Source organism: Montipora foliosa, chromosome 6, assembly GCF_036669935.1.
Source record: "Montipora foliosa isolate CH-2021 chromosome 6, ASM3666993v2, whole genome shotgun sequence".
In the NCBI taxonomy this organism is placed as follows: Eukaryota; Metazoa; Cnidaria; class Anthozoa; order Scleractinia; family Acroporidae; genus Montipora; species Montipora foliosa.
In genome coordinates, this window is record NC_090874.1 from 4,486,846 (window position 1) to 4,499,345 (window position 12,500).

Here is a 12,500-nt window from a genome sequence, read left to right on the forward strand (position 1 = left end):
TGAACGATCTTAATCTTTGTTTAGCTGTGCTCGATTTTTCAAAGTTTTATAATTCGTCCTTTGGTCTTGTCATTGCCTTGACCTTGTCTAGCGCTCTCTGCATGGATCTCACAACTACGAAAAGAAAACAAACAACTAAACCATAAATAAAAATGATAGTGATAATGATGTCTTTAATAAACCATAAGATAAAAAAATACATATCCTATGTTACATAAACGAGAACCGTGTAATGAAATTACAATAATATACTCATGGCTAAGAATTGAATTATGTAATTATAACAGGTTGTATTCAAAAATGAGTCTAATTACAAATGTGTTCTTGAAACGTTCGGTGTTAATCTCTTGGCGGAGGCAAACCTTCCCTGCTAGCAGAGGTATCTCACGGCGAGGCAAAGATGAGAGGAGGGAGAGACCTCGCCGTTACAAAGCCCGCTGTCAGCAGCGAAAGGCAAACCTTGCGACTTAAATTATATTGCTGAGGTTCAGGCTTCGGCAGAATTTCATTTAACGGATGATAGGTTAGAGCCCTAGTTTTATTAAGCATGATGTCCTTGACATTCAATGGAACCGAAATGTAACGCCGCTTGTAACAGCTGTTTAAAAAGTTCTGTACTGTGTTTAGATCACGTTCATACGCTCCATACACTGAAAGGCCATAAATTAAATTAGGTAATACAATTGTCTTAAAAAGGAGGTCTATTTCATTCTGGTCATATTGTTCCTTTCTCAGAGTTCTTATGGAGGCACTTGTTAGCCTTATCTAGTTTGACCTTAAAATGAGAACTAAACTCACAATCACTCTGCAGTGTGACTCACACAATTCATTATGTTGTGGAATGCAATTCGGATTGGAGGGTGTCCTTGTTCGATTTCTTTCTAATTTACGAGCTCTTTGCATTTACTAGGATTACATGACATCAAGAGCCATAATGGCTCTTGATGACATACAGTTATCTCGCGACCAATTTAAAAACTCATTTACTAAGGCTACAGAGGTGTCAGTAAGGTGTAAGCAAAATTTCTCCTAATATCTTCAATCTCCGAGTCAGATCAGATTTTCTGAATCAATTTACAGCCTTGTTCCTAGCATCTTGGGCTACGAACTAAAAGGCTACGAGTGAAAAGGGACAATGAAGATAACTTTGGAACAATATGTTTACCTGCGGTTGCTTCCCAATAGTAATACTTGCTTTCTTTGTAGACTGTTCCTGCATTAGACACCTTTTCCATGACATTGCCTAGAGGATCTGAAAATTTAAAAGAAAAGAGGAGCTTTAATTTTTTTTGCCAATTGGTTTACTGTAACTATATTTCCATTGTAAAGGCCGTGGCAAACCGCTTCAACATCCGTTCGAATTTGTTGAACGATGTTGGCTGCTGGGGTGGGGTGGGCAAACGGTTTTAACACATCATCAACATTTGATTCAACAAAGCTTCACGAGAGGCCTGGCATTCAGTCGCAGGCTGGCTGTCGCGGTTGTTACTATCGACACGACATTGATACGTCATTGAGAGTGCAATCAGTACGCACGCGCAGATCAAACAATGTTGAAAGAGGGGAGCAAACAGCTTCAACTTCATTCAGCGTTCGCTATCGCAAAGAAATGTTGAATGGTTGATGAAGCAAAGTTTAAACGCTTTTAACACTCATTCAAAATCGAGGGGGGGGGGGGGGGGGTTAATCCCACTCAATATGCTTTAAATATTTTGAAACAGTATGTTCTCTTATGCACGACATATCTACCAATTCTGCGGCTCAGAATATCTGTGATCTTTTTATCTGTTCACTCCGGCGACGTTCATTCATATAACACTAGATTTTCTGATGCTGGTAACTGAGTATTCGACTTAATTCGCTTTCCATTTCCGGAGCTAAGTTATGGAATTGCCTGAAGCCTGGCTTGTGCAAACGCAGGAAAAAACCTTCCAAAAACAAAATTCACCAATTTTTACTTGCGGTACATGGTGATGGGGATGATTATGTAGATGTCTCAACGTTAATCTTACAAATTACCAATTATCACTAATCACACTCTAGCTATCATTATTACTTCCTTATGTTTTATATCCTCTTATAGGTTCTTGCTCCATCTATGTAAATGCTACAGTCTGTAGCTATCTGTGAATGTATGTGTATACCTATTTTATTTATTTATTTACCTGATTTACTATTAATCTATTTATTTTGCTAAATTTGATTGTAAGTTACACAGCCCGCCTCGATTATCTTTGCTATATGCGGGTTATGTGTTTCTCCAATTTGTTAAATTTAAACTATTGAAATAAAATGATGATGATGGGCCATTGTCCTCACGGCTTTTTATTTTATAAGAAAAATTGGAAGGGGGTAGTACACACACTCAAATATTGCACATGGCTCCTTGATGCGCGCCAGTCTTGTAACATAAAAACGTGGCGTCGACTAGCTCAGCCGCGTAAGTCCGCGCAGGGGCGTAGCGTCCATATACGCACGTACGCCCGTGCGTACAGCTCAAATCCGGGAATCCTTATTCCATGGAGGCATTAATTTTTTAAAGTCATTATAAAATCGGGCCAAGTTTTTTAAATTTTGAGTTAACTGGTGTCTCTTTGTGTTAGTACTTCCAGTATCTTTTCATTAACCCATACAGGCCTTGCCAAACGGATCCAACATCATCCAACATTGCTGGATGCTGTTGACAGGTGTCGAACGACAACGAGGTGGCCAGACGAATGCAACGTGTTGGATCCAGCATGTTGGACGCAAGGGTCTGGAACCAAAATCTACCTAAAATCCTTTAGAAAACAAACTCTCACCCTGTTGGCGTTTTCAAGTTCCTTATAAAATTATCAATAGAGTCACTCTCTAGCTCTGATTGCAAGAGTACGGCTGTTCCAGAATCTGGAAACTGCAGCAGCAAATGCGCGGTCTCCAGAGGTCTTGCGCCATGCAGGTGTGAGGAACCTTGTAAAGACCCAGGGCGTCACTGCGTAGGGAGCAGCGTCCCGGGGTCTTGACTTGCAAAAGATCCTGCAGATACATTGGCGCCATGCCTCTGAGAGCTTTGAACAAAAGAAAGGCTATCTGTTCGAAGAGAGATTGCATGCTCAAGCTTTCGTCGCTCAAATATCCAAGACTTGGCTCGTTCACCATTCTGAAGCTTGAAGCTATATTAATTTTTCTACCTTTTAGCTGATGTAATCACAACTGTAGTGCTAGCGCGCAAATTTTCAGATACAGAAATTGACCATATAAGCTAAAAACTACCACCTTTTCATTGTCAGTTTAAAAAAATGACCTTAGATGAAATCAGAAACCCATTAGGGTTGAAACGTGTAACGCGCGTTCACAGATTCCGAATATTCAGTGCTAAGTACCATATTTGGAAACTCCTCGCTCTAGTTAATTTCGCACGAGAACATTGGTGGTATTGCGTCACGGTGTTCTTGCGAACTGATTGGTTGAATGTTTCTCTCTTTTTGTTCCAAATATGGTACTTAGCAAATTGAATATTCAGAAGCTTGTTTCCCAACACACAAGGGGCCGTTACACGTTTCAACCCTTATGGGTTTCTGATGAAATATAATTACAAACCCATAAAAATGATCCTTGGAATATAAGCGCCATCAATGTCAAACTTCTTTGAGTGAAGATCAAATTCATCCTGTGAAAGAGAACAATCAATTATTACTAATTAAACAATAACAATTTAACTATCTTCGGTCGTATTATCAATACAGTTTTAGCCTGAAGTACAAGCGGATAATTATAATTTCACAGGGCGAGATACTTTCTTAGATGCTCGTGGTTAGTATTAGATCTTCAAGGCTTTTAGTCGAAATTCTTTCTCCTGATCGATTTGATTTGGCGTTACAAATCTCGTGAATTGGCTTACAAATTTGGCGCTATATTTTCAGTCAATTTATGAAAGTGAAGCAAAACCAATTTTTACTCTCTTGTATATGTTTACCCGCACTTAACGTCGGCTAAGAGTGTGTCCGTAGCTGCGGCACTTGTCTTCCTCATTTATATTTTATTGGATGTGACAAATGCTTTGAAAACAGGATACACGTACGTGAACTTATTTTAAATTTTTACCACTACTCATTCCGGTCTGCGTAAGAAATATGTTGCTGTACAAACCTCCACATTAACCATGACTAAGTCTTTGCTGAGTTCTTTTATCTTTTCAGATCCGGCAAATTTGGGTTTAAAGGCTAAAAATAGAGAGAAATTAGACGCAAGACTGAACAATAGGACCAAAGTCTGATGCTACAGAATCTCAAAGAGATTTATACGGCCATTACAGGAAAAGTTACTCATTGCGCACTGTTATGAAAGTGCTTCTAATCTGAAAGTTTCTTTGGTCAATTGTTTGAAACAGAGTTCATACCGCGTGTAAAAAAAGTTGTTCAATGGTGGAAAGAGTGAAAAGGAGATTTCAAAATTAATGGTGCGTTCGATTGACCCTATTCCGGAATAAGAATACGTGTAGTGATGATTTAAAACGGTATGTCTAGCGTTTTGAAGCGACAATGATAATAAAGATATGTTTAAAATAGCATTTTAGCAGGTGTTTGACAATTTAATGTGAATCTCGTAAAAACGAAGGATTTCTAACTTCTATTCCATGTATTCCTATTCTGGTATACGCTCAATCGAACGCACCCTAAGTGTTATGATCACGAAGTGTCCCCTAGCTCTGCTTCGCAACTCCAACAGAACCCGTTTGCACGGAAAGCAGACCACCATTGCATGACAACGGTCACAAAGTGTGCACTGAACTCGGCTTAAACTGCTTGATCTACCATTCAACCTGAAAATAAGACATTACTCTTGGAAATAGATGGCCAATGCTTAGACTTAAAGGAACACTTCGTGTTGCGTATCAAAATTGAGCGTGAATCTATATCTGGCATCAGTTGTTGGAAGGGTGCCGATAGCGCTATCCACTGGATAACTCAATTGTTCTTGCTAGTGTTTATCCGCTGGATAGTGATTCATCCGGTGGATAGCGTTATCTACCTTTTGAACAACGGAGGCCTGGATATAAGTACAGAGGATGAACAGAGGATAAAAACATTTGTCTTCTTGGTTTTTAAAAACCGCGATCTAATTTAGACTTAATTCTCAATCACACATTCACCCGGCTATTTCGGGACGAAATACCAACTTACAAGGAGGCAGCTCCGAGAATGGCCTGACAGCTCAGATGGCAGAGCAAGTGCAGCCGGGCCAATCGCGCGGTCATGGGTCCGAGTCCCGTTCAAGCATGCTCAATGCGATGATCACTTTCACTTAGTTGTAGAATTTACTCTTCGTTTCTATCAACGACCTGATAAGTTGATATATTAAACTAGAGAGACGGTTGCAGGGTAGCCTCCGCTCCTGAGTTTATGATAATTAATTAAATACAGAAGCACATGACATTGATACGTGTAACTTCAATGTGCAGCTCTTTTCCTTGGAAAATGAGGACACCAATTTTATGCCCAAATATGGGCAAATATAAGATTGAAGCTGCACGCGCGGGAAAATGCACGAGTTTCGTTAAATCCAAATAAGAACATTTTTAAGCTCAAAAAACAACAGCTTTGATCCAGAGTTAAACAATTCAAGGTCATTAGTTTCTGTTAAGTAATAATTGTAATCTTTATAATCTCTTGTTTTGTGATTTCTCACAATTAGTCGGGCTACTTATTTAATATTTTTGAACTCTATCATTTCTATATTTACTTTGGCTTCCTGTAGTTTATTTTATTTTTTACAATGTTTTGTTAATCACTTTGGGTCAACCACTAAATTACCTCGCTATTTGGTTGATCCAAAGTCCACTTCATAAAGAATTTAATCTACTTCACTCTTGATCCCGATTTTTATTGTAAACTTTAATTTTTTCGAAATAGCTGTACTCGCTTATTTTTTCCGTACATAAGTTATGGCGTAGATAAACCTTGAATTGACGTGACGTAACTTGACTTGACTTAAAAAGTTGATTACTTCTTTGTCTGACATACCTTGACAAGCACTGCACCAGCTTTTGTGAATTAACAACAATATTGGCTTCCAGCTAGTAGAAGTAAAGAGAAAATATCGTTGTAACCTAACAAATCTCGAAAGGAATTGAACGGATTAAACTTTGAATCGACAGCAGTCTGGTACTCGAGAGTGAGTTACTGCACCTCTTCTTGGCCTCAGCATAAGAGTCTTCAAGCTTTACCCAGTTGATTTCTTTGCCTAATCCTAAAATAGATCAACGTAAACTAAAATCAGGACAGGAAATAAAGGATCCATATCATCTTAAGTTGGTTTCATTGTAAAATGTTCGGACTAGAAAAAAAATGAAAAAAATTTTTTTCCTGAAGACCTTGTTACTGTATCAATACTTAAACTTACTACTTCAAGAGTAATTTGTTGTTTTATAAGGATTGAATAGATTTTAAGTTTGAATAAAAGTCTTTACTTCGTGAAGAAGAGACAGCCGGAATTCAGCGAAACAGCGCTTTATCTTTATCAGCTTATAAACATCAAAGTTGATGAAAACTCCCAAGAAACTAAATCGATTTATCTTAACTCATACCTCTATCCAAGGTAGGGGGTGGCTTAACGAGTTTCTTCAAAGCCGTTTTCATTGTGTGTATCACTTCAGGTATAAAATGGAAATAAGAAGGAAAAAAACAAAGTTAGGACATCCTATTCCAGGAGCAGATGAATAGGAGGGAACAACACACACGGCCTTTTTAATTTACATACCAATCTATTTTTAGAATGCATTTTCCTCAAAATATCCTCGTCAAAATGTTTGAGAGCTGGACTTGCTGATTGGGTAATGTAGTACTTTGTTTGTGTACCAACATTGTAAGGGGGAAAGGTGGGAGGGGGGGGAGGGGGGGGGAAAATAATGAAGGTGAACGAGGTTGTTCATAAGGCAGGTGGCATTGCACCAACAGGCTTTGAAGCGCTGGCAGCAGACCGCAGCACCTGGCAACTCGCTACCAAGGGCGGACATCCAGAGCAAAGAAGAGAGGAGCAGTGGGAAGAAAGAGGAGCCAGCGCCTTCGGACGACACTGTCTTCACATTCAGCAACTGCAACAGGACCTGCCGTTCTAGGATCGGGCTCTACAGCCACAACCGGTGCTGCAGTTCCACCACAGACTGATGTCCATGGCGCAATATCCATTGTCTCCCGAGACAGAAGGATGCCAACATAATATGAGTTTGATTTCAACCGGCGAATCATCGACAAGATCTCTCAGTCGGGCTCATCTTTCTGCCACCAATAAACTCAGCAATAATTTCAATTGATTTTGAGAAATTTTGCTTGTCAGAGGAGAATTGCAATAAAATGGTTTTGAAAACCGTATTTTGCCCTTGGCGCCGACTGAAATTTAGTGAAGTAATCCCACCTCAGGCGGTAGAAAACGACACACAATATTCTCCAGCCTCTCGAACGCTTTCCTTTGTCGAAATCTTAGACGTTTCCCTCCTTGAAAGCGCTGGGAAGCTCGAACACAGGCCAGCTCAAAAACTACCTTCGCAGTCACAATTTGAACATTTCCTCTAAAAGATGTAATTTATGCCTGCTCGATTTGGGCAGGCGAGTATCTGATTACGCGTCCAGCCGTGGTTTCAACCTCGTTTCCAGGGTCTGCCTTTTCTGCCTCCTTTGTCGATTAGGAGAGAGACCCTGGGAACGAGGTTGCCTTGGTTTCGGGAGTGAGAGCTGGCCCCGAAACAGCGGCTGGTAATCGAGGCTACCCTTAAGAACAGGAAATTAAAAAGCGTCCGTTAACCTGATTAGCTAAAAGTTTTTTCATAATCATCCAGCTTATGTGTTCAAAAAAGTAGAGCAATCGAGAAATAATTTTCGTTCTACATTCATTTGAAAGCGGTTCGGAAATTACCGAGAATACTTACATTCTTCATCGTCATTGTAAAAGAATTTATACTTGATATTTTCCAGGTCAGTATTGTGGAGATCTTTCTGGACTTCACCTTCGTGATCTTTAAGAAAAAAGTAAAATGAGAAACAACATACAGATCCAAGAGAGAAATATTTTTTTAATGAAACTCAAGAATAAACTTAAACACTCACTCAGAAAAAAGATCCGAGGAAAATATTTTCCATCAACATTGAATTGCTCATCTTTGGGCTCTTCGTCATCCTAAAGTGAGATTGAAATGTAGGCTAAGCATCTAATTTAAAGAGTAAGCCCTCATGCTTCTAGCATTTGTAAATCTTTGATATCTCTCTCTATAACACCGAATGATATCGTGAATTCGTAGCTTATACTGAACTGAATTTTCTTACATGATGCTCTCACCTCTACATTTATCATGATGAACTCCTTACTAAGGTTCGCAATTTGTTTAGAATCTGCAATAATTGGTTTCAAGGCTGAAAATACAAGGAAATATACCTATTTAACAAGATTTAGACAGGCTTTGTGCGAGATTCGCGTATTAGATTGGGGAGGAATCCAGCTCAGGTGTTTCCGAGTCGACAGGAAAGTTTCATTCAAAGGAATGTTGGATTCTTGCCGGTTCATTTGTTTGTGTTGACATTTTCATTTCTGGGTAATTTACTCGAGTCGACATAGACTTCCCCTTTTTTACTAAATTCCAAAATTTTAGTGGGACATAAGTTACGTTTAACGGTCATAGTTTAATTTTATTCTAGCTTAACTCGAATTAGTGTCAGTAGTGTCACGCAGATATTAAAGTTGATAAGGGTTTTCGTCGCAGCATGGCCGCCAGAAGATTCGGGTGGCCCAAACCTCTCGCGGCTTTGCCACTCGTTTGGAACTCGTGGACTCACTGTAGGCACGACTCACACTGCAACAAAGCCAAAGAGCCCTCTCGAGGGATACATGGAGACAATCAATGGCCCGGAAGGCTGCATCGCTCTCAGGGTCTCAGACTCTTCTTTCCGGGATCGAAACGGGAAAAAGAAAGACTGAGGGAACGAGAATGCGCGCGCAAGTGCTTTCTAACCCGCGCTATTTTCATTTTTATTTTAAACATACCTTTACATGCTCCACACCAGGACTTGTGTATGATCAACATCACCGGCTTTTCACTGCGAAATGAGTACGGAAGGTTTGTATAAAATTAAATAGAACCTAACTTTGTATAATAGGGGGCAACGATCTGCCTGATGGGATCCTACTCCTATTTTGAAAAAATAAGTATTTTAACATCTTTAAATTGTCGAGTTAAAAAGGCAAAAGATTGCTTGTTGCGCTCAATTGAAAGCGGCTGTTATACTGTTCGAACGATTCACATTGTTTTCTAGAGCCAACCTTTTCTTTGCTTCTTCAAGGCCTTTCTCCATCGTCGTCCAGTTGATATGTTTACCGAATCCTAAAACAGAAGCATTCGAATCGGTTAAATGATCAGGTGCTTGTATAATAAACACGCAGCTAGACAAGTTGTAGGGTACGACATACCTCTGTCTGGAGAAACTGGCTCCGGTATTAGCTTCTTCATGGACTTTACAACTAAGAGAAAAGCGATAATTGTATGATTCATAACGCATCAGAAAAAAGAACATGAGGGTACCAGCAAAACAAACTAAGCAAAAGCATTGCAAAACCCTTTATAAGAATTTTGAAAATTAATTGCGGGCGACAAAGACATCCATTTCCCGGTCTAGTCAGTGACAATTTCATAGCCGAGTCGAGATGGACGATGTCTTACTCGTCCTGCACTTTTTAGGACAACCGCAGCTGTAAACCCATTCTACCTTCTCATACAGCCATACCGCTATCATATCTTGTTGGCGCCTAGACCTCAAAAACATTCCCGTATTTCAATCACGTGCACTCTCTCTAGGCAGTTATTCAGATCATTCACAACAAACCCGGCAGGCGTATGATAAATAATTAGAAGCACAACATTGAAATAAAATGTCGCTCGCAATTCGACGCGTCCTGTTATTTATGGGGTATTAATTTCCACTGAACGCCAAACGTCAATACTTACTCTCTTCAGCTGTCTTGTAAAAGAATTTTGTTTTGTCAAGATCGGTGTCTTCATTATCTATATCCTTCTTCAAATTGCCTTTGAAATCTGACGTCAAACAGAAGAGAAAAACTTGCAAAGTTAAGTTTTCTTGCCGGTTGCATTACGACGTATTCTTACACAATAAGAGCCGATAACTTGGAGATTACTACTCGCTCATTTTTCTTAGAAGTTATTGCTTTTAGGCGAATTACTACATCTAGTATCGGCGAATGAAGGGTTAAGGTAAAGAAAGGGAAAGAAACTGCGTTGCTGAGTCGGTGGGGGATTCAAACTACTTGGTAAAGGTAAATTAAACGAGCGTATGAAAGATTTCTTTCTTTGCTCGGACAATGCAATAGGCTGACGCTCGAAACGTTAGCTCACAAATGTTTCAATCCTTTTAACAAAACCATAAATTTTCCTTTTTTATCTTCAGGATTTGTTGACTTAGCCAATAGTTTGCAATGTGTCCGATTGCAAAACAGTTGCATGTTTTTAAATTAAGCGGAAAATAGGAGTAAAAAAAGGTTTGAGCAAACGATCACTCAAACCAGTGGTAGGCTTTTCGGACTTTTCGCTCCTGACGAAGTATGAAGCAGAGGATCTGTTCATGCGTGTTAAAGCCCTCTAATTGTGTTTCGCGTCAAATAATGTTGTGCTCATGAGTGGTTCAAATTGCTCCTCTAAGCTTTCATAACGTGGGTTGTCGTTGATAACGATAAAAACAAACATCATCAGCGCATCTGAGTAGATACGTTTGCTTCATCTATCCTTCGCCTCTGGCAAATATTTAGTCCTGGGACCCGTTTCTCGAAAGTCCCGAAACTTTACGGGCCATTTTCGGGTATCACAATATATTTCTTCTGTATCTCAAGAACGGAGAGGATTTAAGTCGTCAAACTTCACGGACATGTTTCTTTTAGTTGGCTTGAAAACATGTTAAAAGATCGGCTAGCTAGCTTTCCAAAATAAGCGGTTAGCAGTTTCACAAAGGGCTTTTAGGGCCCGAAAAGTTTTCGGGACTTTCGAGGAACCCCTCTAAAATAGGATCTGGTTTTTAGAACCTTTGCAGGGTGGGGTAAGTGGGAGTTCAGAACAGGACCGGAAAATAATTGTTGTGCTTGCTCAGTGCTGAAAAATAATCACAATATTTTGCGCAGCCTCGTGCAATAATTATTACTTTGTCCTGGAGAACGATTATGGATTTCTATATGGAGTGTTAAATGCTGGTACCTAGGAAAACAATCCTTGGAACGTAAGACCCATCCACGTCATATCGGCCATCCTTTGGTATTTCGTCATCCTAGAAATAGGAGAGATAGGAAAGGAAAATCGCTTGAATGATTAAGTAAATTAGCCCAAGCAGAAAATACCATAATACTCTTTGTTTGTCCAAACAAACTTTGAATAAGCATTGCTTTTGACCAATGAAAGTCCCAAGAGAAACAGGACACAATACTTATGCAAAATTAATCTGGGTGGACAAAGAAAGAGTATTATGGTATTTTCCGCTTCGCCCAATGGCCATTAACAAACTGCTACCCCTTGACTTTTTGATGTTCCAACGATGGCTTTATTTCTTCAGGGCATAATTTGAGAACGCTGCCATTTCTGTTACCTGTTACTTTCTTGGGTCATCATATCTTGAGTAGAAATAAAACACAAACAGTCGTGACAAACAGGAATAAAACGAACTCCTTCTGTTAAGATTTGACATTTTGTACGCTAGGCAACGGTTTCTTTTGACAATGCCGGATGTTGCCTCCCATGCGAAACGTATGGTTGGACCAATCACCGCTGATCGAGTTTCCACAGCCATTTCTTTTACGTTTCAATCTGTTTATATATTTTTAGATCATAGGGTTGTCGCAGTAGTGAGAGGCAGGTTCGCTTCCACCAACTGAGTGTGTCCCAGGATTACTTTTCGCATTCTAAGAAGAATGAAGATGAGTTTTTCTATTCTCCACTCAGATCCGAGAGGGGTAGGGCAAATTTTCTCTCCCATCAAAAATCGGTATCTGATTTTATTTCACCTGTTTAAGTTGATTTGTCAAAATGTCACAAATTAGTCGTGAAGTTATGCTCGACTTTATAACGTTGCAATTTATAGTGATCATTATCATCACAATCGACATCAACATTATCATCATCTTCAAAAGAACTAAACCATTTGTTTTCAGTAGTCTTCGATCAACGGATTTTGGCGATATCTCACTTGAAAGCAGCCAGTGAATTGCACGACGCTGCGTCCTTGGTGGTCCTTGGTATATTATAGCTTTCGCACTTCATCCATAAAGATATTTAAAATATATCGTCGACTTACCTCCAGATTTACCATAACAAAATTCTTGCTGAGATCTGCTATTTCCTTTGATTCAGCGAATTTAGATTTAAGATCTGCAAAAAATCATACATCTAAATTTTCATTTAGCGGAGTCTCCTTTTCGGGTAAATATTCTTGAATGGCGTAAAGGAGACTTCTTTGGTTTCCTTTGGCTTTTAGCGATTT

General features: G+C 39.5%; 1 protein-coding gene across 2 annotated transcripts in view; it reads right to left on the minus strand.

Annotated features, from left to right (window-relative positions):
* The window catches only part of LOC138006398 (uncharacterized), a 47,864-nt gene that overhangs the window by 92 nt on the left and 35,272 nt on the right, over positions 1 to 12,500 (minus strand). For both annotated transcript variants that reach the window (XM_068852694.1, XM_068852693.1), the window contains exons 27-42: positions 12,315 to 12,388; positions 11,225 to 11,294; positions 9,971 to 10,057; positions 9,436 to 9,486; positions 9,289 to 9,349; positions 9,013 to 9,065; positions 8,311 to 8,384; positions 8,082 to 8,151; positions 7,904 to 7,990; positions 6,566 to 6,628; positions 6,168 to 6,228; positions 6,003 to 6,055; positions 4,129 to 4,202; positions 3,580 to 3,649; positions 1,166 to 1,252; positions 1 to 114 (exon numbers count right to left, since the gene is read on the minus strand). The exon at positions 1 to 114 is cut by the window's left edge and continues 92 nt beyond it. In XM_068852694.1, the coding sequence (XP_068708795.1) occupies positions 47 to 114; positions 1,166 to 1,252; positions 3,580 to 3,649; positions 4,129 to 4,202; positions 6,003 to 6,055; positions 6,168 to 6,228; positions 6,566 to 6,628; positions 7,904 to 7,990; positions 8,082 to 8,151; positions 8,311 to 8,384; positions 9,013 to 9,065; positions 9,289 to 9,349; positions 9,436 to 9,486; positions 9,971 to 10,057; positions 11,225 to 11,294; positions 12,315 to 12,388 (1,103 nt within the window). In that variant the 3' untranslated portion in view covers positions 1 to 46. The remainder of the gene's footprint in view (positions 115 to 1,165; positions 1,253 to 3,579; positions 3,650 to 4,128; positions 4,203 to 6,002; positions 6,056 to 6,167; positions 6,229 to 6,565; positions 6,629 to 7,903; positions 7,991 to 8,081; positions 8,152 to 8,310; positions 8,385 to 9,012; positions 9,066 to 9,288; positions 9,350 to 9,435; positions 9,487 to 9,970; positions 10,058 to 11,224; positions 11,295 to 12,314; positions 12,389 to 12,500) is intronic.